This window comes from Lagopus muta, chromosome 8 (assembly GCF_023343835.1).
Source record: "Lagopus muta isolate bLagMut1 chromosome 8, bLagMut1 primary, whole genome shotgun sequence".
NCBI classification, from domain to species: domain Eukaryota; kingdom Metazoa; phylum Chordata; class Aves; order Galliformes; family Phasianidae; genus Lagopus; species Lagopus muta.
Window position 1 is genome coordinate 11,329,727 of NC_064440.1, and position 25,409 is coordinate 11,355,135.

The 25,409-nt window shown below is 40.9% G+C and overlaps 1 protein-coding gene across 5 annotated transcripts in view; it reads right to left on the reverse strand.

The window, feature by feature from the left end:
* Window positions 1-25,409, reverse strand: part of RALB (RAS like proto-oncogene B) — a 60,577-nt gene that overhangs the window by 13,879 nt on the left and 21,289 nt on the right. Inside the window, exon 1 of one of the 5 annotated variants that reach the window (XM_048954162.1) lies at window positions 7,457-7,595. The exons of 1 other annotated variant lie outside the window; for it this stretch is intronic. Coding sequence is in view for 2 of the 4 variants with exons in the window: in XM_048954159.1 (XP_048810116.1) it covers window positions 17,098-17,246 (149 nt within the window). In the remaining 2 variants the exon portion in view is untranslated. 3 more of the 5 variants (XM_048954160.1, XM_048954164.1, XM_048954159.1) reach the window with 3 other exon arrangements.

Genomic DNA, 25,409 nt, shown 5'->3' on the forward strand with positions numbered 1-25,409 from the left:
CAGACAAAAGCCACTAATGTTTTTACTACTTAATTTATGTACACTGAATGCACACACAGTAGTGAAAATGCATGTAAGAAAAGTTATTGGTTGTTTCTACTGTTGTTCCACTTGATCTATTGGACTATGCTATCCGAAGGTGAACTCTTCTGGGATCTGATGCACAAGAGCAGTCCAGAGAGCAGTGCCCCACGGCACTCAGATGAGTCATCTCTACCCAGTCTTCCTCACAAAACAAGGACATAAACTGACAGTCCTCTACAGTCCTCCCCACAGCTCTTGAGGGGGGTCAAAATGAAAACAATGTCATGATGGAAGCCTGCCAGAACTCCAGCACACATCAGTTTCCCAGGGAAAAGCACCAAGTCTGTCAGCAAGCCAACAGCAGCACTGCTTAGTTCGTATACATACAGAGTATGAAAGCACAGCTCCTGGCTCCCGCAAGCAGCACAGGCCTAACACAACCCCACGTCTTCAAGGGATCACTGCTATTTGGGAGCTGGAACTTCTGCCCTGGCTGCAGTGCTCCAGGGGCACTGAAATACATGGAGACAACAGCAAAAAGACAGGAAGACCTGGAGTCTCACTCCTGACTGGTGCACGAGCTGCTTGGTCACCACAATGCTGACAGCTAAATACAATCATAGAAGTCATTGTATACAACCATCATAGAACAGTCTGACTGCTGCAGTCATTCATTGTTGTATTCCTTACTAATCAAAGGGGAAATGCCTTCCTCACAGCAACTGGAGCCACACTTGGTAAGCTTCTTGTATGTTCCAGTGGTTAGAGGCTTTTAGCATTATTTTCTCCCATTGGTACACACCTATTTTAATCAAATGGAAGAATTGCTGTTTTAATATTATACTTGCCCTTCTAGATTCTAGTGACAGCTCTGCATCCTTCTTGCTCCACGTGGTTCAAGCTGCCTACAAGTGCAGCAGCCTGCCACATGGCATCAGTCCCAAATCAATGAGGAAGGAGATAAGCACAGAACACATTGCTTCCCATTCTTAACAAGTGGGATTGTTCTTCCCCAGAAGAGACAGCAGGTACATCAGGATTACATTCACACCAATAGGGACATACAGCATCATTCTGGAGTGAGCTTGGTCCTGAATGGAGACACCCAAAGGGAAAAGTTCTAGTTTATCACAACACCTCAGCTCTATCATAAAACCCTTAGAATTATATACCTGCAGTATGTACAGTGCAAGGCCTTTACTAATACTTGAGATTGTCTGACTGTTTCACAGAAGCAAAGTTATTTGTTCCAGAAAGCCAGAGACCACTACCTTATTTACTATACTGCTGTGCAGAGTAACCAGCAAGATATTCTCTTTGCTTTCAAAAGGTAAAGCACTACCTGAAGTATGAACCTGAAGATACTAATGCCATTAGTGCTAGGCAAAATGTAGGAGTTATCCATCCAGCCTTCTCCATGTGCTTTCAGGATGCCAACAGGTCTAGCACCAACGCCCAGAAGACACTTTTAGAAAAACTATAGAAGAGATTGATCCACTTCACTGCCCTTATCCTAGCAAGGACACTGAAACAAGTCTCCTGCAAGCATAAAGACTGAGCTAATTTGCTCAGTATTGCTATGCAAAGTTTGCCACTGTAGTGGTAACTGTCTGGTTGCCTAATTACCTACAGTGAATTAAGGACAGTATCTCTCACATGATTCAGTGAGGCTCATACCTGATAAATGACACTGCAGAGTTGTACAACAGCCTCAACCCCTGCACTGACTTGCAAGTGTTTCAGCTTCACTTCCTTGGAAAGCTTCTCAATGTAAGAGCATGCTCACCTTTGATACACAGCACATGCCAGGTCTGCCAGAGCACTGCTAGGCATAATGACACATTTCAGATGTTAATCTAATACTGTCTTTTAATCAGACCTCTGGAAACATAGCAAGTTGCACAAGCAGAAAGTTTGGCTGGGGTATATCTTAAATAGCACATGAGATTTCAAAAATAATACAACAAATCCTATGTCAGTATGAGATTACAGTACATTTTCAGTGGATAACCTGCAGCAATGTAACCAAAAGGAAACAGATCTACTGAACTGCTACGAAAACACATTCAGTCATGAGGCTGCTACAGAGTCACAGGATTGACTTCTTCAGCCTCAGGAAGAGTTACCAACCCAAGTTCCCCATCCAAGCCAGCCCACTGGCCTTGCAAACACAGCACAGCAGTCAGCAAGCTGCTTGTTCAGAGGATGAACGTGACCATGTCATAGGAACTACCTTCAGGTTCCCCAGTGACTGGGCACCCAGGGGAATGCAGAAGCCCAAACACCATGGCTTAAGTACTACCAGCAGCAGCGACTGGTCCCAACTATGCGCCTGAGTGTCAAGTATTCCTTGCTCCTGAAGTGAAGTTAGAGTTCTGAGTGCTGCTCTCTATCTGTGGATGGGTAAAATACTTAAATACCTGCTAGTATTATTATAATATTATTTATAATAACAATAATATTATTATAATAAATGGATGTAGGTGGGTTATAACCCCTTACTCTAATCATTGACACCCTCCTCCTCAGGGGCACAGGAGAACCACCTCCCTGCAGCCTCTGAAAGCAATCACACTATTTGAACCACTGTAGGGCTCACAGACACACACAGTCAGAGCTCCCTTTATCAGACACACTGCACTTCTGCTCCAAGCACCCAATTTCCCCATCTTTCAATCAGCACGTTTCCATAACACAAAGCAACAACAGCCACACACTCAGACAATTAGTATTTATCTGCAATTTGGATGCTGTGTTAAAACTCATCTGAGCAGAAATATCAAGTCTCCCTGATCAGGAACAGCAAATTCCACGCCCAGAAGCTACCTTTCTACTGACCTAAAGAGACACCTTAGGTATGTACACAGGTACATGCTCTCCAGCATAGTGCTCTCACATGCTTTGCCTCAAAGCCAACAGCAGTATTTCTACCCATCTTTAAATGGGAACTGGACTGTCACAACAGCATGGGGCTACATGCAACTTCTTCCCAGCTTTAACGGGAACCAGCTGATTTCAACGCAGAACTTCTCATATAGTGTCCAGAACACCTCCTTTTAAGACCTAGCAAGTGACAGGTCACATGAAAACCACAAAACCGGAGCAGTATGAGCCATATATTTATCCCTGCCTGCTCTTTGAGACATTTGCTCCCTTCTCAGAGCAGAAAACTATTATCTTGATAAATGCCAGCTCACCTCCTGCTCTCATGTCTTTCCTTGGAAAGAAATGCAACAGGCTGCTTCTATACACAAAAGCATGCAGGGTGAGAAACAAGCAGGAGATGCTGGGGGAAGTCCACATATAGTCACAGGAACTGCAGTCCTGCCAGGAGCACAGAGACAAGCTAGGATCTCATGATAAGAGATGGATGGCTACAGCTCTGCCAGGAAGGCAAGGCAAAGAACTGCGCCTCCATCAAGGCAGCAGGAATGTCTACAGATGGATACTAGGCTAGTAGAGAGATCTGGGGTCAGGATTAGAGTGGTAAGTAAAAAGCTGGACAGAAAGTCTCCTGAAGCTTCTTTCAGCCTCAGCAGTTACAAGCTGAGTCTGTGCTCCTGCAATACACTTTCCATACATTTTATCTCTGTGAAGCCTTTTCAAACCAAACAGTATTTCATAACTAGCAAAAGTACAGCAGAGCTTAAAATTTACAGCAAGTCCTTCTCAGCTAACACTTAATTCAGACCCTCATGACTTTTTTTTTTTAAAAAAAAAAAGAGGTAAAAAGCAGGCACGCTTACTATCAGAAGACAGTTGTGAACACTTCAGAAGTGTAGTTGGACAAAACCACTGCTCAATCCCTGTCCTACAAACAAAATGAATGAAGATGTACCGCATCACCACCAACCTACATCTAACAACATTTTAAATTAAGTAAGGTTCTTTTCTTTCCAGCTTCAGCCCATAAAGTCTACTTAAATTTTAGGTTGTCTCATACAGAAGAAAAATTCCCACTGAGCTTGCAGAATTGTTAGAAAATAGATTGGTTCTTAAACCATTTTGAAAATGAAAATAGAATGAGGAATGGCACCAGTTCCAAGCACACACAGGACAGGATGGAGCAGTTGCTCTAACCTTAAGAAATCTACTCTATTTAGCTGATACTCTGCAATATGGAGTCCAAAGCTCAGGTGGCCCCAAGGGTCTTTTTTTAAGCACTCATGTTTTTAGTAATGCTATATTCTGTCAGCAACCCCTGGCTTACAAAAACCTGTGCCACTAGCTCTAAAAATAACATCCCCTCACTTGGCCATCTAAAGGATGATAAAACCAGGCCCGAAGTCAGAGCATGGCTGAGCCTGCACTATTCTTCTGAGAAGCAACCTTTACTCCAGGTAAAGACATATAGGAAGTGCCATAATCCAAAGCAATGGCAACATCAACAGAACTCAGCATGCTTTCAGCTTTCCAGCCCAACACTGATTAGTTCCGCCACATTCCTAATTTAAGAATATATTAAGTCTCCAGCTTCACCAATGCACTTAGCAGCCTGAAGTATTTCATATTAATCACATCAACTGACAGCAACACTAATTCAAGAAGTAACAGCTGACAGGCTTAAAGCTTTAACAAATGCTTATAATCCCAGAACTGATTTTTTCAGTATTTGATTTGTGATTCCATTTGAGTGAAGCTTTTAGTAGCTACTGTGTTTCCATTGAGTCTCACATTTCAGTAATCAACCATTATTTGCACCTTTCTGGGCCACTCCTGCAGCCATCAGAAAGGCTGCTGGGTCAAGGTCCACATACAAGAGAGCCATAGGTAAGCAGCTACCACCATAAAGCGATTCAAGAACCTACCAACACAGCAACTAAACAGCACCCTCACATTACATAACTTACAGCTTTCTTTTTGACAGGTCTTAAAGGAACACGTGCACATCTCAAGCACAGACAGAACAGATCCTCCATTAACATTATTGAAGCAGTATTCAGAAGAAAACAGACAAAGCAGAAGTTCCATACCCTTGACTTGCCTAACTAACAAGACATGATATTTCTGAGGCAGGCAGTGATGGAAATTACTTAGTCCTGTACAGTGGGCTACAAGGAGCTACTGATAAAGTGATCACTCTGAAAGCCATTAACAAATACTTCATAGACATCTGCTCCTTGGCCTCTGGAAGAGCTAGGTATCGGTTTTATCATAGAATAAAGAGCACAAAATTGATGATTACCAAAGAAAGAGCTAAGGCTGTTTGCTGACATTCCCACTCCATGCAACAGCAGATAAGAAGCATAGGAACCTTACCGCCACCAGTGATGGTGGCAGAGAAGTTTCTGAAGATGAAGAAAGTGGAAAGAACAAAAAGCCTGAAGTACATAGTTTTTTAATAGAGGAATAGGACATCAGGATAAAAAGTTTGAGAACGCAGCTGCCATCTAGCCTGGCTTACAACTGGGATCAGCACCTTTCATAAATCAAACATGCAAAGGTTAGGGGAAGCAACGCACACAGGGCGTAGGAGGCAAGCACTGGAGCAGTGCTCAACCATTTAAATGGCACCTCCTCCAAACAAAGGAGGTCAGTCCAACTCCCACAGACCTTCAGCCTCAGCAGAATGCCCCAGGCACAACGCACCTGCTGGCCATCAGGGCCATTTAACTGTTTTCATAGCACTATGTACTTGCACTCCCTGAACACTTATCATCTGCACAGGTGACATGAGAAAAAGGCTACTTCAGTATCTCTGTTAGCAGATGCCATTCAGATGAATTCACTGTGTAACAGAACATAATTTAATCAGTCGGCTGCGTGGAGTCTGGATCTAGTTATTACTGTCTAGTATAACATTGTCATGTATCCACTAAGTGGATAGCAGTTTATAAACAGAGTTTACAAACCAACAGGATAAGATCAAACTACAAACCAGGTTCCTGAGTATGACAGGAGGGCTGCTCTGCTACATCACCTGTGCTCTGCTCATTAGTGTTGCTGGTGAGGCCTGGACACTGACACTTCAAAGGGAAGTGAGCTGCTTTATACAGCATTCAGTCAAATCAGTTGGCACTTACTCAGTAAGGACATAACAAACGAAAGTTTAAAGCACAGAAGAGCCACTAGGCTGCGGAATCCTTGCACCACCCAGGAGGTCAGCTGTATGGGCATCATCCCATCATTACTGCCTTAATTTCCTCAAAATGCCTAAACTCATCTTCTCCCCACACATCCAGCACCACTGCACTGACAATTAGAGACAAGCTCAGGAGTTTCAGAGAATGCCTGAGAAGGGACATTGTCTGGTCAAATTAAGCTTTCAGGCAAGAATTTTTATAAAGCATTCCAACTAAGTTCTTTAAACTACACACTTCCCTGCAGCATACATATAACCCCAGTGAAAATAGGTCAGCTTCACCTTTTGCTATGCATGCAAAACAGAATCAAGTCAGCCCTCCCAAGAGGGGTATATAACAAACAATACACTACTGATACAGCCTAATACAGGAAAATACTTGTTTAAGGAATGGAAAAAGCTTTCAGACTACTCCCCATAAATAAAAGCTATTTAATACTGAAAGTGAATGCAAAGAAACATACTATTGGTAAGCTAATATAATTTTAATCACAAACAAAAAAAGTTAAGTTCAGAGTAGAGAGGCAAGAGGTGGCTAGAGCAGTAGATAAAAGGCATGCTAACAAGTCACTATAAGTGATCAAGCTGCAAAGACACTATTGCCAAGTGAAGTCAAGTTACTTGTACTCATTTTCCTGTCATAAGGAAATTACTTCCAGCCACCAAGCAACCTGCTGGCATCAACCACCACACGTGTGGCCCGGCTGTCAGCCCCTACTCTCGGCTTTCAGAAGCACAGCGCAGGTAACAAGTTTGCCTCAGAAGGACTGCTGAGGAGCCATGCCTCCAAGGTGCTCTTCAACAGCGCAGCAGTTCTCTCTCTCTGCCACAAGGAATCAAGTTCCAGAATGAGGAAAGCAGCGTCGGGACAGCAAGGCCGCCCACACCACAGAGTTCAGCGCCCCCCCCCCAGGAAAGCATCTCCGGGACGCGGCCGAAGCTCGGTCAGGCCGCAGCACCGAGCGGAAGGGCAGCCGGGCCGCTCCCCGCCCTGCTCCGGGAAGGTCACGGCCGGCACCGCCGCGCTCCTCCCGCGGGACCTGTCCGGATGAGACCGCAGGGCGAGCGGAGCGCAGCGCAGCGCTGGGCCGGCAGCGCAGAGCCCTGCACGTAGCCCCGGCTCACCCCTCGGCCCTCCCGCGTCCTTTACATAGCGTAACCGCTCACCTCGGCCCGGCAGCCCCGCTCGGTACCGGCGCCTCCAGCCCAGCCCGCAGCTACGCGCGTAGCAGCGAAACCTACCCGAGGGACGGCCCCGCGCAGGCCCAAGGGAACGCGGTGACCGACCCCTTCCCCACAGCCCTCCTCGCGAGCAGAACCGGAACGAGTCAACCGGGGCCACGCTCTCACCTAGGAACTACGATCCGACTCTGCGCCGCGGCTCCCGCCCGCCGCCCGACTTCGCTTTAACCGCCGCCGCCGCCGCCCCCCACGCTCTCATTGGGGCGCCGCCGCCGCCCGCGCGCCCCCGCCGCGCACTTCCGCCCTCGTCGGCGCGCCGCTCCCGCCGGGGCCGGCTTCCCGCGAGCGCGCCCCCGCCCCGCCGTCAGGTGACGAGCTGGGGCCAATCGGCGGGGGAGATAGCGGCGGTGGGCGGGGCTAGGTGCGGGGCGGTGGTAGTCGCCAAGCGACCGCCGGCGCTGAGGCGGCAGTGGTCCGTGTGGCGTTGGCCGGGGCTGTGGTTGTGCGGGGGGTCTTCGGCGCCTGGAGAGAACTGCTGGTATATTTACTGCTCTTCTTCCTTCAAAACTTCCATCAATCCGTAAATACGCGTTCTGCCTGCTCAGCTCTGACGTTACCGAGCAGTCGCACAGGCAGACCTAGTCCTCCCCCAGACCAGCAGTCTGTGTGGTGATGCTCACTCGGGAAGTGGGAAAAGCCATTCCTTCCCCTGACCTCTGTGGGCTGAGATCCTCTGGGGCAAATGTGGAAGAAGTAACAGTGTGAGCGGTTGTGGTAACTCCTGCCTTCTCCTTGGGCTTCCATGCAGCCTGCGACAGCGGAGGAAGACAGAATGACTTTCCACCTCTGTCTGCTAATGGCAGGGTGAAATTGTACTTGGAATAGTTTCCTGCTGTCTTGAAGGAAGCCAAGTACAATCATTTAGACTTGTTTCCCAGTTACTCTGAATGTCTCCATGGCCATCTTCCACACCGTGCAGGCAGTATGGTGGGACTGATGCTCTGATGTGAGCACATAAAAGAGATTAATTGGGGGTGAAACCCTACCTAAGAGCTGAAAATACCACGCACCTGAGGAGCCAGATCTTGTCAAGCAGACCACAACGTGCCTGCTGCCCACACCACAGTGCTGACACTTCCTCTTGCTCCATTGCTTGAGAAATAAACCACCTTTATCCTGCTTCTGCAAATTGTCTAGGGGAAATCTACTTCTTTGTAGTAATCCAGTCATGACAAAGAACATTTATCTGAGGCCGTGTTTGAAAGCATTATGCATATTGCCTGGTGTAATCTCCATGGTAACCATAGGTGTTAGAGATATATTTTTGCTTCAATACTTAAGAAGAAAATTTCTATAGAACAATTTAGGGAACAAAATTCCTTTTCATTATCACTCATATTGCATTTATTTTATTCCAAGTGCCTTGCAGACAATAAATGTTCACTCTCTAAACAAGTAAAATTTCAGCAGAGATGGAAAAATGTATCTCTGGCTGTTGCTTCTTCCTGACCTACTGCTTTAGACTGAAAATTCTTCAAGATGGGGACATCATTTTTGATGCATGTATTTATTTTCTAGTCCACTAAGGATGTAACGAGGCACTCTGATCACTGTTTGGTCATTATGAACACTAAGTGTGGTGGGTAACTGAGCAGCAAATGTTTCTACTTTGCAAAGATCAGGATGCATTCTTCTTTTCTGAGCAATTCTATTTTGTAAGTAGAAAGGTACTCTAGAAGGTTGGCTGAATTAGCTTCAAGTAGTTCTAGAAACTAGTGATGAAAATGATATAAAACCCAGAGAGACAGCTCTATTCAATTGAATTATTTATTGTGGAAGTAATTAGCAAAGAAAATCAAGAAGTGAATAAGGAATTAAATGGGAATATTGTGGATCCCAAATTTAGCTGGAGAGAGGCAGGGATGAGTAGAGCAATGCACAGATCTAGAGAGCAGATTAGCATACCCACTGCTATTGAGAGAGGCCAGGCAGATAAAAACGTGCTGGATGGGGCTGGCAGTTGTCTTGAACAGGTTAAAGCAGCAGGAAGGTTTTGTCCCTCATAGGAGCTCATAGTTATACACAGCCAGTGCCTTGTAGCCCTGTGCAGCACGAAGCAATAGCTCAGCAATGGTAACCAGACCCTTAAGTCTTCTTGACTTATTAATTCCAAAGCTACTGTATTATTTTTACCCTACTCATGGGACCACACTTCAATCAAAATGAATGCTAGCATAAAGCAGCGAAAAACAAAAGAAAACTGATTAGAAAAAAACAGGAAAAAACAGTTGCATTAGTTAGAATGTTGCCATGTTCTTTTTGTTCTCAAAACATTTTTTGTACGTGAGAGTTCAGCTGTCGGAGTTAATCTAGGCTTAGATAAATTGTCAGGAGTGACACATGTACATAGAGTACACTCAGAGCTTGTACTTAAATGAAAAGAATTTAGTCAAAGACCATTTTCTCTTCAGGCATGGATCATTTAACAAGAACTACATTATATAGATTATTTGTATACTTAGGAGAATGAAAATGACCTCGGCACAATTTATCAGTTTCAGCATTCATATACCATAAAGCAATAAATCAAAATGTAACAGAAATAAATGATAGAGAATGAAATATGACTGTGGCTTTGGCCTTGTTGGAGTTTACGGCGTTTTGATTGCATCGTGCACTTTATTTTTGTTGCCAACAGGAGGAAGTCACCATGCTACCGTTCACTACAAGATCATCTTGCAGCTTCAGGTGCAGCTGAGATTTTGTCAGGATCACAATACAAGGTCATTTTTAAGGAGATTCTTACTGAAATTTTGTGAGGTAAGGAATTTCACATTCCAGTGTTACAGGTGTTGTTTCTATCATCATGATTATTGTCAGCATGAAAGATTTAGGACCTGTCTTTGGAGCCTTTACAGAAGGAACTAACTTTACTGTAGATATTGATAATCTCAAAGAAAGAGAAAACAAAATAAGAGAGTCATAAGAGCTCAGGTAGTCCTTCTCCATGGCCCAAGGCAAGATCAGCTATGCATGTGTCATTTCTGGACGTATTTGTTTAATGTACTGAAGATTGCAGTATTGTAGCAATTTCTTTAGAATTGGATTATTTTATCATAAGAAACATTTTAACAATATTTACCTTACATTACTTTCAATGTCACTCATTACAGTTAAAGCCTGTTAATCAATTGCACACTGGACAGATTTTTCTTTTCCTTTTGCAAGAATAATCATTATTTTTTCACTCCTCAAATTCTTTTTTTTTCCTACAAAATAACACCTATTTTTTCAGTCATTCCCTGTAGGCCATGTTTCCTAATTGCCAGTCACTCTCCTTCTTTGGCCTTTCTCCAACTAGCCCACGTTTCCTTAAGTGCACTGCTGAAGCAGATGCGTTAAGGTTTCACCAGACAGAATACATACTTTAGTGTTTTACTGATAAATTTGGATGTGATGATCATACTAAAGCCAACTGTGTAAAAACTGGAATTATTCTGGAACAAAGCAAGGCAGGCCAGAATAATAAGGCAACTAACACTGAGAATTTTGCTGAGTTTAGCATTGCTACCTAATTGAGTAACTGCTGTTAGGAAGTGATTTCAGCAGTCATGAAAAAAAAATCAAGTTAACAGATCCCGTGTTACTTCTTTTTTAATCAAATTTTCCACATCAAATTATTGACAAATATATCAAATAAATAATGCAAATTACTGGCTTTGATAGCAACCAATATTCTGCCAGGATGGGATCAATACTTCAGAAAATGCTGTCAATGAAAAAGCTTAGTTTTTTTTCTTAAGTACTTGCTTCTGTTTGCAGTCTCTAATTTAATTTACCAAACTTAGAATGAGGTTAAAATGTTCTTCTATGAATTAAAATAAAATGTATTCTTATGCAATAAAGGTCTTTAACAATTAATCTGCTATCTTTGTTCTTATTAATGCAGATTTCTCCTTTCAGTGTTTACTTGGAACATCTATTGTAAATATTCAGGAGTCTCAATGCTACCTTTCCACTTACATGGCACTAGAATTTTTGTTTCCCAAACCACTTACAATCTATGAGACCTGAATTTTTAATATAGTTACTGTTACAATAACATTTTATCTATGCATCTGTGCTATCTTTTATGGAATTAACCCACTGTGACCAAGTTTCTTGCACCTACAGCATAACTTTGTGAAATTAAAGAAGGTCTGAATGTGAACTTGAATGGGAAATCTCTTTTGGAAATCCAAGTACTGTTCAAAATAGTTTTGATGGTGAAACAAATGGCTACAGATTTTGCCTACCAAAATTTCTCTTTAGCTGCACTCTGCTACAGATTCTTTATTCATAAAAAAACACATTATAACACTGCATTGTTCATTAGCTGTTGTATTTATACCCAGAAGTAGAAGTCTCAAAAAAGTGGATGCAGTGGTGATTGTAGGAAACCTGCATGAATCTGTTCAGCCAGCAGACGTTCTAAGGACATTTGTGTGTCCTACAAACACGATGTGTAAGGATCATATTGCTTTGCATTACTAGATTCTCAGTTGCATGGCTTGCTAAGAACATAGCGCAGCGATGCGATAATATTGCTACGGTGAGTAAGGTTCTCCCTGTTGAGCTGAATGTTTGTGTATTATTTTACACAGCATTCCTCTCTTCTAGGAAAGATAAATTCCTTGTGGCTTATAATCTAATACAGTCTACAAACAGCCTCTCCTTTCTTTTCCTCATCTTATTTTTGATCAGAGTACCATGTGCTTTACATTAGAAGATTAAGGAAAGTAATTTCAAAATAAGCACACCCTATATCTCATCTGGATAACCTCCTGGCTCCTGTATTGTCTTTTATCTTTTCAGTCAACATTGCTGCATGTTTAGGATCTGTCAAAAGAATCAGATATTAACTTTTTAAGAAAAGACTATTTGCTAGAAAGTAATTAAGTCAGTAGTAACAATTTACCCTTCAACTAATTAATGGTTCAATTGATATGCAGTCTTTTAACTCATTAATAAGTGCATTGTGAATCAAAAATGAATACATTGCAAGTAATGCATTATTGATGTCTTATTATTCTGATGCTATTTGTGTTAAGCTTCATATTCCTTTGAAAAAGCTTGGGAGGAGCTATACTGGTTTCTGGGGCCCTGAGTCTGCCGTAGAAATGTACCTTGGCCAAGGTACAAGTGTGGGACTACATTAGGCACTGTAGGCCCACAGCTGAAGCATTTCTTCAGCTCCCAGGTTTTGTGATTGCGTTGTGGTTTATCTCTGGAAAACCATGAAAATAAAGCAAAAGCATCACATTAAATTAAAAACTGAAATAATTAGCAAGAGCCTGGAAGTTCTGACTTAAAACATCTGATACTGTAGATAATGTGAGCAAGGGAAGGCAGAATGTATGGAGAAAAGAACTTTTGAGTCAATATATATGTATAATTTAAAAGTTGAAGCCACTGTGATCACACACATGTGAAGTCACGTTTATGGCCAGAAATCCTGCTTTTTCCCAAATGTCATTGGAGCTGCAGTGAGTTACAGCACAGAGAACTGCACTGGGGATTCACAAGCAAATCCGCCCACCCTTCTACCTCATCTAGTCTTGAAATGACTGGAATCCTTCATTCATCTGATATTTACTGCTGTACAGCAGTGAACATTTGCTCAAACTTGTTTTTTTGTTGTTCTCTTGTTGTTGTGTGTTTTTTCACATTACAGGGCTGTGTTTTAAGACTTTACAAGCTGTGTTACAAGCTTTCTGCCCTAGAGCAGAATGGTGAACGAATGGCTCTTTTTGGCTGTTTTTTTGATCATTTTATTGAATGGAGCTGTATTTTGGCTTTCTCAAATCTTGTTTGCTTGATTTGTCATTATCATAGATGACAGCAGAATCCAGGTATATCATACACTGCAAATCTGCATCTGTGCTATGGCTGTACAAACTGTGAATCTTTAATGCAAGTCTTGAACAAATTCTTTTAAGAAGCTCCATCTATTCAGACTGAAAAAAAAAAAAGAAATTTACAGTAAATAAGGAACAAGCCTAAACAGTGTCTATATCTTCTAAGGGAATCATGATTGCCCTTAATCAGACAGAATACTTTTGTATAACTTTGATATCTTCAGTAAAAAGCTTTACAAAACCGTTCAGAGCACAATAAATCAAACATCTGACTTTTCAAAATTGCTTCAGGCATGAATTTCAACCTCATGCTGAATTTCTTGAAGGGCAACAGTAGACCTTTAGTTTCTTTTTTTTTTTTTTTTTTTTCCCCAATTAGACTTTCAGCAAAAGAAAATGAATTTGATCCGACTCACATCACTTTATTCCCTTTATAACCCTTGTTGGCCCTTTATAAGGATTTCCTCTTTTATGCAATGTTCTTCAACATTTAAAATGAAATTATAGCCAGGTCATAAGACATACAAAGTCTGCTTTTCCCAGTATTTTTTTTTTCTACCATAGCAATTTGTGACTGTGAAAACATCTGCAAAATGCCAAATGATATTTGATTCAGATATAAACTGTTCCGGAAATGGTCAGACTGTTGGTCTCAGGACAGTTTCTCCAGTGTGAAAATCAACTTCATATTGAATCATTGTGATCATCATCACTTGAACTGAGAAAAAAAAAGGAAGTAAGGTCCCTTCAAGAAATGGTTTCTGTAGGTAACAAGTGGCAATTGTATATACATTGTATATGCATATATATATAAGGGGGAAAATAATGTTTTTTTTCCTTTCTGCATATCAATAGAAGGCTTAAGTCTGCAAGTTTTGAGTTTAGACTCTCATATGGGTCACCATAAGTTATTAAAGATGGGCAATGCAGATAATCTAAGCCTGGCCGTTTAAACTAGAACTGTGCAGGTGCAGATGCCAGCAGTGCAGTCAGTATAAATTTCTACGCTTTTATGAGAGCAGGGACTATTCAGTGTGTGCTCTAACCATTAGATTAAATCATTCTTGCTTCTACCCTCCTGGTTTAGTGAATATTATTTCATGCAAGCTGAATCAGCTTCAGCAAGAAGGACTAAATACATCCCTTGCCTAGCACAGACAAGGGCTTTATCTTTGGCTTTAGATGCTTGGGATATTTTCCTCCTTGATAAGAGCTCCAACCACCTTAAAGGAGAAGGCAACTGATGTCTGGCTTCCTACATGCTGTATAGATATCGTATCCCTTGAGACCTCTGATAGAAGGGATGTGCCTTCTTCCTGTGATTTGGAAGAAAAGTCTGCTACTCTCTCCTTCCATCCCTCTTTCAATTTATGGAGAAGAGCAGGATTTACAAGATGCCCAGTTCATAAATTATTTCCTATCAGCTTCCCACTGAACCTAGCACAGATTCAGAGAAGGGGTCTGAGAGTCTTACTGAATCTGACTGTAAAGGCTTAAGGTGCTACATGCCCCAGAGTCCTTTTGCCAAAGGTTGTTTCTCCCAAGAGAATGGTAGCTAACGTTTGTTCTGTAACAGTTACTGTTAAAAGGCTGTGAAGCCATTTGATCCAAAATGTGTAATGATTTGTTTTGCTTGTTGTTGTTTTTTGCAAATGTTTTAATCAAACAAGTTATTTTCTTGTAAACTTAGAAAAGATCTTTATATAGAGTAAGCCTGAGATATTATTATTGTAGTCTCATGGCAGATGAAATTTTCCTTTCATGAAAAGGCAGCCTTTCATGTTCTTTGGAAAGCAAAAATATTATGGATTTGGCCATTGTGCCTGAAGATATCCATTATGTCAAATGCAAAACGCAATAGTCATGTCATGTCCATGTTACATTCAGTTTGATCTTGTTCTTACTTTTCAGTTTCTTTTCACAGAGCCTAAGCAATGTGGCCACCTGCTGAATCTCTCTTTTGATTAGCATGTAAAGAATTCTTTGTTTGGATCAGCTGGGCTCCCTGGACTTCCCAGTACTGAAGGCTCAGCAACAGTTACCTTGTGGCTTTTCTTAAACCACTCCAGGGGCTTTCTGGGGATAATTTGAGAAGCTTTTAGTTCAGGAAGAGATGGTAAAATTCAGTTCACCTTACACTTAGCTGATTTGTATTTTCCTGCTTTTTTAATATGATATTAATCGAGATATATCAAAGCTGCCATTTTTAAATACTATCAGCTGCCAGAAGAGGTGGGAATGCATGCTAGTCCAGACCTAGGAAATGGTGAGCAGCTTTCAGAGCCACCACACATTAGATGGCGCCACACTTGTGACTACCTCTGGTCTTATTTAGATCCACACTACAGGGCAAGTTCCTACTTGTATTTTGGTCAATATGCTCTGTTAGCTCCCTTAGAGTAATGCTTTGCATTCCAGTAGAGTTCAAGTCCATTTGTATGCTAATTGACCAATATTAATTCTAGCTCCATTTTTGTTAGACTCCAGACTTTTTGACCACTGATTTGCCATTAGAGTACCAGTGGTGTGCTACTGCAGGATGTAACTCTTCATATTCTCAATTCTTAACCATTTTCTCCTAACCTTCTGATTACTTCCATATCGACCAAACTAGTTTGCTGAGAGCCTTATTTCCGTTGTATAGAGAATATTTTAGTTCCAGTACTTATTCTGTTCCTATATACATACATATATACTAAACATTTCATTCCAATTCTGCCAAAACATCACCCCTCTTGTTCTAGTTGTTCATAGCTTCCTGGTCTGCATCCTGTTAGTGCTGACACGGGCTCCTAATATCCAGTATGGATTCACCCCTCCAAGGGCAGGAAACATTCTGTTTTGCTGATTCAAATCTGAGCAGAAATAGCATGGCCTAAAAAAGTTTTAAGAGGGAAAATTTTAGTAAAGAATATGAGAATTAAGAAAGTAATGGTTGGAATTATAAACACAAAAGAGAGAGAAATTTGCCTGGAAATTCCTTGATGCATAGTAATAATAATAGTAATGAAACAGGCTGAGAATTCAGCCTAACACCAGCAACCTTTTTTGTATGTTTTTCCTTTCTAAGGTTTTGTTTTGTTGGTTTTGTTCTTGTTTTAATTTACTCTAGTCTGTATGACTTCATTATATACATTGGTTTGAGCAAATTCCAGTGTAATATTATTTAACAAAACTTTTACAAGTGTTTTTGTAATTTAACATTGCTGCTAATAACTTGTGTGTGGAGCTGCCCCTTGGGGATGACAACTTTAAATCTGTGTAAGCTGTCATTTGTGTAAATTTGTCTAAGTGCTGTAAGACAACATAATCTACTAATAAGCGTTTAAAACAACAGACTCTGGTTAGAAGTGGTTAGTTCATGAAAATACTGCTATTTCAAAAACTGCCAGTGGAACTGACAGCTTCTGGACAAGATACAAGTGACTGAACTGGGATGTTCCCCTCCAGGTCAGTGGCTTTAGCTTAGGGGATATGGTGATTCTGTGGAAGAAGACGGGCCATTGTTTAAACTGTGCTATACAGAGTGATCACCACACTGGATGTAGCTGAATTTCACCAATTAACAAATGGAACATAGCAGTCATTCAGCTTAAAAGGAAGTAATTTTCAGCTGGAGAATTTTACTGGGTGTAATAAAAATACTTATGTAACATATGGAGGTGAAAACGGATCAAGAGTGCTTGATAAAGGGAAACAAAACAAAGACAGATAAGTTCTCAGGTTACTTTCACAGCTTCCCTGAGCAGATCAGGAAGTTGCAGTATGGAGCACTGAAGTTCAGGAAGTGCGTTGCACGCCTGTATACAAAATCACTGCTTCTCTTTCCTAGACAAACTTGAATTCCTTCTGCTTAAAAAAGGTAGAGCAATGAATTTACTGTGTTTGAGTTTGAGGGATTCTCTAGCTGATTTAGCATGATGAGGCAGGATGATTTCCTTCCTCCAAGTTTGCTAACAGGCAGCAGGAAGCACTGCCTTCCTTCCCCGCTCCCAGCTTGCTGCCTCTGCAACATCCTCTGCCTGTACAGACAGGGCTTCCTTGCCAGATTCCTGCACGCTCTGTTAAAAATAAAAATAATAAAAGTAGGTCCAGTTATTCCTGATTGAAGTAATCATCTTATTCCTTTCTTTTAATCTGTTGTATATCATCTGTAAATAACTGCCAGGTTACCAGCAGTGAGTATTCTGCTTACAGTGGAGTAGTGTTTAAAATAGCTTTGTTAACAATGAGAATTATTATAGCAACATAATATTTTGGGAATTAATTACAAATGTAAAATGCAATGGTGCTGACACCGTTGGACTTGAAATAGGTTATATTATCAGATATTATAATATCAACAGACTGAATGTGTTCCGAGTTGTGAGGATTTTTTCAATTCTAGCTGTCATGCTCACATGTTTCACTCCTGCAGCAATGGACTTTTCCCTTTGATGACTCAGAGGAAATAGAGTCTCCACCCACCCAGTCTTTGACAGAATAGAAGTTCCCCAAATTTCTCACAGCAGAAAATTACAGAGCTGGTAGAGCAAGAATTTAATGCAACCCCAAATACTGGCATAAACATATGGTTAGAATGGATTCCATTTGCCTTGGGACCCTATTTGAATTGCTGTGTCCTCACTAGTTATATTAGTGCCTGATTTGGGTGAAACTGCTTTATATGCTGTTAAAGAGCATACCTGTATTTCTGAATCATATTACTACCTTAAAGCACAAAGCAGCACGTCCTCAATACAAAATCTGGGTTATTTAGCCTTTGCATATTCTAAGATAAACATGTTCTGAGATAAGAGGGATTAATCTGCTAGAGGTAACACTACCGACCTCCTCCCCCTGTAGCTGCTTCTTTGCACTAAGAGCCATGATCATGCTCCGTTCCAGTGACTTCAGCACCAAATCTGGACTTACACTGGGATGACAGTAGAGTTTGACTGCTATTCAAAGCAAGGCTAATTTGTATTATAAAATTAGCTCTTTTCCTTCTTGATTTTCACTGTTCCACATAAAGTTAGACATATATGATGCCCTAAAGGTGCATAAAAACAAACGCCCTTTCCTGTAGAGATTACAATCAATAGTAAGAAATTAAAACACAGTATAAAGAACGACTGCCAGGAGGAAATAGATCTTTTTCCACAGACTAGGCTTTTGTATGTGGCATGCACTCAGTAATTCTTAATCTACAATCAATTCAGGTTAAGTACTTTGTTTCTTTTAAAGCTGTAAATAGCAACGCCTAGTGGATTAGCATTGAAACATTTTATGGAAAAAATGCATCTTATGAAGGATTTGAATGAAGATAGCATTGTGATTTCATCCAGAAGTCTTATCAGAAAAGAATTTACAGCAGAGAAGAATAGCTTCTGCCTTTTCATCACAGTTTCTTTCAGAAAAACAAGTACCGGGGACAGATAAGGAAACTTTTGGTAGATTATTCCCATTATCAAATGGCAACTTCACTCCACCCTTCCCCTGTATTTGGCTTCTTACAGAGTGCCTGAAGCTACTGTTTTGTTGCAAAACTACCCTCGGAAAAATCCCCTGCCATTATCAGACACATTAACAAAAGAAAGAAATGCATACTTCTTCCAAAGAGGAAAAATGTAATTAACTGCTATCCATCAAAATTAGGAGAGGTAACTGGAAGTTAATGTACCTTTCCACTGCACCTTAACTGGCTGCATGTGCAGAAACTGAGCCATGGACACATCCAGTAGCACTTTTCTTCAAGCAAAATTTCAGCTGGAATCTACATCTCCGTCCCTTACTTAGAGAGTTTTCCTGAAGATAAATTGTTTCAACTTGTACTTAAGCTAGAGGTTTTAGTTTTTGTAATTCATACTTTGGTCATGTTAAAACTAAACTAATATTATAATTCTTCCCAGTGGCTTTTATTCTTTAGACTATCTCAGAATGGTACCTATTCCCACTAGCAAAGGAGCTTTGCTATCAGCTCCAAGGTCAGCAACTCCCTTCACCACTGTGCCTCCTCCATTGAAGGAAAACAGGACCCAGAACCTGTTGGATATGTTAACTTGAATAAAAAGCCTGCAGGATGAATCCATAGGTTCTGCAGCTTGTATGCATACAGAATTCAAACTTACTGTAATTATTTCCTCAATTGCAAGTAACTTCTAATTCCTGCAGTTGTTCAGAAAAATTGAGTACACGCATCACACATAGATGACCAAAAAAAAAAAAAAAAAAGACAAATAAAATCCAAAAAATAGAAATAGAAAGGCACGTATTGCCATATATTCCATCTCAGTGAGTGCTACCTACAGCAACACAAAGTATATCAAAGTATATTAATAGGGTAGCTAAGCCCTACAGGCTGCATGAGTCAGATCCCAGTGCAAGGACAGGCCACTGAGATGACAATAAGAACTCAAGACTACAGTTCCATCCCTCCCACCATGCACACATCTATACTTGTAGGTTTTGCAGGAGCTTGGGTGGAGCATTAGGTTGCAGAGGAGCTCCACTCTCTCTTCTTCCCTACTCCTCCCATGACAAGCAAGGAATGGAGGCAGAACTTTCATCATTGCAATGATAATGTGATGCTACTGTTCAGTTTTAGTGAGAAAAATACTGTCTTTTAAATGTTTATATCAACTGGGAATGTACCTTGTTTGCAAGGTCTCAACAGTGGAGAGTATGTCCATCATTCAACTTCAAAAGACACTTTTTGAAGAAAACCAGCTAGAGTCCTGGCTGCTGATGCTGAGACAAGCAGGACTGAAGGAAGCTGGAATTTAGATCATAGTACTGACAAGAATAGATGACAAAGCAGAGCTTTAAAAAGTCACTCACAGGGAAAGCTTTGGGCCAGAAAGGAAGTGAGAAGAATGGAGGGTACTGCTTATTGAGGGGAGGAGGTAGGAAACAATAATGCTATTGTGACAGTGGAACTGGTGAAGGTCAGAGAAGATAAGCTCTATTTTGTCCAATTGCAAAACACACAAAGTTGAGGATTTTTAGGAAAACAAAGAGTTGGGCCTAGGAACATTGTGTCCAGGGAGTGTGGTATATTAGTACGAACTATAATCTACGGTGCTGTAGTTCTACAAAGGAAAAACAGTGCCTCCAGCAACTTTATGCAAAGCATATTTGCTTTGCATTAGACTTATCATACTCCTCCTGAAAAATTAGCTATAAACCTGAAGAAGTGCTCTTTGCTGGAAACTCTGGGAAGGATCTGTTTGAGCTGTAGTAGAAGCCAATTCTGGACATGGCACAAGCAGCACGGCTGTCGGGTCCTGCTCTCAAGAAGAGATACTGAATATTTCCTCCTTGAATACAGACTTTTGTGAGCCCCCAGTTGAAGAGCTGTGCCCAGTCTTTAACCAGACACTGGAGACAAGTGCCACAGGCAGTGCATCATAGCCAGGTCTTGTGAAAGTAATAGGAGCAAGTCCCAAAGGAAACCATATTAAGTTTATTTCACAAAAATTGCTTGTACAAATCTATCTCCTAGGAAACAGTAAGTACTTGTCTGCATTAGCATTCTTTACCTAGCACTAGATGTATAGAATGTGCCTGGGTTTGCTGCTGTTTAGATTTCCCTTCTTTAGCATTCCTACAGCTTGCCAGAAAGTCTGCTTCTGCAGAAACAAAGGTTAATTAAACACATCCGCCCATTAGAGCAAGGAGCAAACATTAACTCCTGGCCCAGAGCTACTGTCTTCAGCTGTCAGCACTGAAAGACACTTGGAACCACAAGCTGGTCCTCAAGCAATACTAGTTTCAGCAGAAACTGCTTGTTTTAATAAAGAAAGAAGTCCTTCCCCATTTGTACTGTTTCAGCTTGTACTTGCCTCGCTGCACTGAACTCCAGCAAGAAACATGCAAGTGGTATTTAGCAAGTTACACGATCCAAGATATTTGGATCTTTACAGTGCCATGATTAACACATAATAAGGAATGTTGGAAAAATGTACCTTGCCTACATTGCTAACTCCACCTTTTATAATTAGTCCAATTAAGGTAACTGATAGTGGATTTTTTCCGTCACTTGTGGCATTCTTTGGCCTTGTACCATTCATTCTATTTCTATAATGTGATTAAATGGGTTGACTCCCTCAGTATGCATTTCTTTTCACTTTCTTTTCAGTTCCATTTTCAGTTCTAACGTGTAAGAAACATACTTCCACAAATGCTTTCTCAGTTTTGCAAGCGTACGTAATGTATTTATGGTATTAACCCTTCAGAGTAGCTGTATGGCTGTACCTCAGTTTCTTTCTCACTGCCTTATGGGCAGTGAAGAAAGAAGTTATATATTTTTCATAAACATCGCCTGTTGCCATGTGTATAATCCCCACCACTGCAAAGAACTGACATTCCTAACATGTTTCCTATCTGTGCTGAATCAGCAGAAGGAGGCTGATAGGCCTATTAAAGAACAGGGATGAGATTACTGAGATAGGCAGGGCACATGGAGGTTTTCACTGAAAGCAGATTCATGAACTTAACATGCAAAATGCCACGATGTCCATTCAGTCATACAGGCTGGCTTGTTGTCTAAAGTCATGTATTTGATTTCAACTGGTTTTGTTTTGCTCAGACACACAGACCACAAAGACTTCTTTCTATTCCCAACCTGGAAGAGAACACCTAGGCACAGTGCAGTTTCAAGCCTGTTCTCAGGAATTTCAGTTTCCCCAAATATTAGCTAATGCTTCATTTGCATTTGCCATTCCTCAGACATTATTACCATTACATTTGTTGGCTTAGTCATAGGAACTATTGATAAAAGGGAACACGAGTGAGCAGCCAGATAAATATTTTTAATAGTTTGCATTGCTTTAGGTTTGGTTTCAAAGTCTATGAAAGTCACAGAGGTCTCTCCTACCAGACCATTCAGGCAATCCATGCCTAGTTTTCAACAACCCCTTGGAGAGGCACCATCTCTGAGGCCTGGTAGATGGGCACAGTACTTTCACAAACTGCTTATCCCTTTCCATCAGGCTGTTCTACAAAGTCTGTAAGAAAAACACCTTTATTTCAAACAGAAATGGAAAGCAAAACTGGAGCAACACTGGCTAGTGACATCTGACCACTAATAGCAGAGCCCAAATGATGAGAGAGGGTAAACCCAAAGGGAACACGACATGGCCCTGGAGAGGAGACAGGATGGCCTTGTGGAACATATCCCCATGGCTTGTTACCTGGAACCTTCTGCTTAACTCCAGCTAAATAGTCAGGAAGTGACTCTCACTTCTTTACATCACACTACTTTGGAGTTGTTTCTATAAATACAGCATGACACCTATAAATACAGCTGATTTAACACCTAGGAGTGTAATCTGCATTCAAAAATTAAGTGGTTGAATTTTTAAGGTACTTTGTTGTTAAACTGCAATGAAGTTGAAAGGCTCTTTGCCCAGCAATGCTCCACTTGTTACATGCAGCAAAAGTCCTTACAGAAATCTAGGAGACGGGCCACAGCCTTGTGCTGCTTGTCTCACATGTAGCAAAAGTGATACAAAACATTGTGTAAGTCTGTGTAAAAGACAGCTGTGTCCATACTCGGTTTTAATAGGAAACAAGGGATGGTGACAGTATTGCTCTGTTATCTTTCCTGGGCCTTACCTCTCCTCTGCCTTATGCCCAGGTACATATTCCTGGGCTGTTTATTCTTCCCCGTGCTGAAGAATACCATTGAATGGGTAAGACACTGAGGATTGGAAAACAATATTTTATGTCCCATCAACACAAACAAAAGCATGGACTGCGCTCAAAAAGCTGTAAAGTTGTTGGAGCATGAGATTAGCCTGAACATGGGTACTATTTGTTCAAACAAGTTTTCAAGGATTGTACATCTTTATGCACCAGTTTATTCAGAGATGATACAGTTCAGAATTGCGTGTCTAAGCAGGTTTTTCTGTAGATGCAGTTGCTATTTTGTGCTTCAGGCTACATTTTCATTCACTCATGACAGCATAACTAGCAGCCACTCTTCTTTCTGTGGGGCAATACCTTTACAATGCTGCATTTACTGAAGCTATAGATATTATTAAGTGGACCTGCTGTTGAGAGTACGAACAACAGCATTCCTGCATTCACATCAATGAGTGTGTTTCAAGTGTGTTCCTTTTTTTTTTTTTTTTTTTTTTTTGCAAAATATATGCAGCTGATATCTGAAGCTACATCTGAACAAAAAAGACTAAAAGTCCTAAGCATGGAAGACTTTTGTAAATGTTTCAGTTGTTTACATGAAGTAAAACATAATAATCCAGCATGGAACTGAGAATATTTATTTTAGTCATTCAAGGAATTTGCTCAACTTTAGAGTCAAGTCTGGTAATGATGATTAAAGCATGGGGCAGGGAACCTGGAGACATAAATTCTATTTTCAGCATTAGCACTGACTCACAGTGTGATATTAGTCAAGTCACTTAATTTAACTGCCTCACTCTCCATCTCACCTGTAAAATGAGGGAACCTACCTCACACGTTCTTTGTGAGATTAATTAAATGTTTGCTGCATACCTAAAAGTTCTTGGATGTAAGGTGGTGGAAAATTTATTATTAAACACATTTATAAACAGGATACAGGAGCAGAGCTGGGTGGTTTCTATAAAGGAAGCTCACTTCTCTTTCATCTCTGAATTTTTTAAGCATGACAACAAAATAATTAGCAACAGGAAAAACTGTGGGTGAAGCCCTTGAAAAGTTTATAAATTGAAAATAAAAAGCATGCAAACAAACTAGACACTGACTAAACTACAACTAAGAAGAAAAATATATGATTCTCTCTTCAATTAAAGACTAAGGTGGCTTTTTCTCTTATGATCCAGAAGTAGATTTGCATTAACGGCAAAAGCAAAAGGCAGAAGATTTCAATCTAGAGAAAGGAAGTCACGTTTCTTAGAGAAAACACATTGTTGCTGAACCCACTGCCATGAAACATTGAAATGAAGGTCTCAGTGAATTCAAGAAACAAACAATTACATGGCAATGTGAGTGTCTGCTGTGATGTTCTATGAAACAAAAGAGTTAAGAAACAGCTGTGTTGCAGAGCACAAGCCAGCTACTAGCTGATAAGCATTAACAAAATGTGCTGTGAAGTCTGTTGGGCAGCTGAGCACCTGGCTTTAACTGCACCTGGCACAGGCCATTCTGCAGGCAGGGAGTTCAGAGTTGTGTGCAGCAGTCCCAGAGCATCATGACCCTAACAACCTTTTACTCTTATAATGAATATGGTGAGAAAAAGCACGTTTGTTCTGCTGCAAAATTAAATATGTCTGCAACAGAAGAGGGTCCGGCAACTTCTAACTGAAGAGAACTGCGTACCTTCCATTCCTGGCAAGCTCAATGCAGCTGATGTGATGCAAGGCAACAATTTCTACTGCCGTTGTTCTGTGACCCCAGAAATGAACCAGTCAAACCCACAATGAGCAAAGGAGAAATGGATAGTGTAGTGCAATCAATGATATATTCACATGTTTCTCATAAGGCTGCCTGTACCAAAGACTGTTTGGGGAAAGGATGCAGCTTTTCTAAAGCTAGTTGTTGTTATTTTTATATTCCTAAACATCACTGATGCTTTCTGTAGGTTCCACTCAAAACAGACTGAGGTCTGTGGGTAAACCATTATCTTAAGCTTCTCGCCAAGCTCTAGAATGATGCTGGTTTGTTACTCTGGTATGGACAAGTGCCCCTTGGGGTTTCCATCCCTTAAAAAGCAATCTTGCAGATTAAGAAATAACTTGTACAAGATCATTTAGTAAATATAAATGTAAGTGGATCTTACAATCATTTGCTTTCATTATAACACCTCTACAATGTAAATTCCAGAACATACTAAGCTACTCATACACTGTAATCATAAATATATATTTAATATAGCTAATATATCTCTACTTAGCGCAGCAGAGATATCCAGACAGAACCTTGGGCCCTCCACCAGGAGTGGCAGAACCTTACAATTTAATCTTCCATTCTTTCTGCATTGTAGAGCTAAAAGGCCAAGATGGAGAAGTGCTGAAGTAACCACAACAGCAAGGGTTATGAAGCTGTATTAAAAGGAATCATTGACTCACTATTCATATGTTTACTTGGCCTGTATGCCCCAAGGATGAGTGGAGACCAGTACAGAAGACTGGTTCTTTTGTTCTTTCCATATATCATTTATTACTAGCTAGCTCTGCATTCATTAGGGCAAACCAGATTAAGAATAAACAAGAGGTCCACGTGCTCACTCTGAAGCTTCTTCT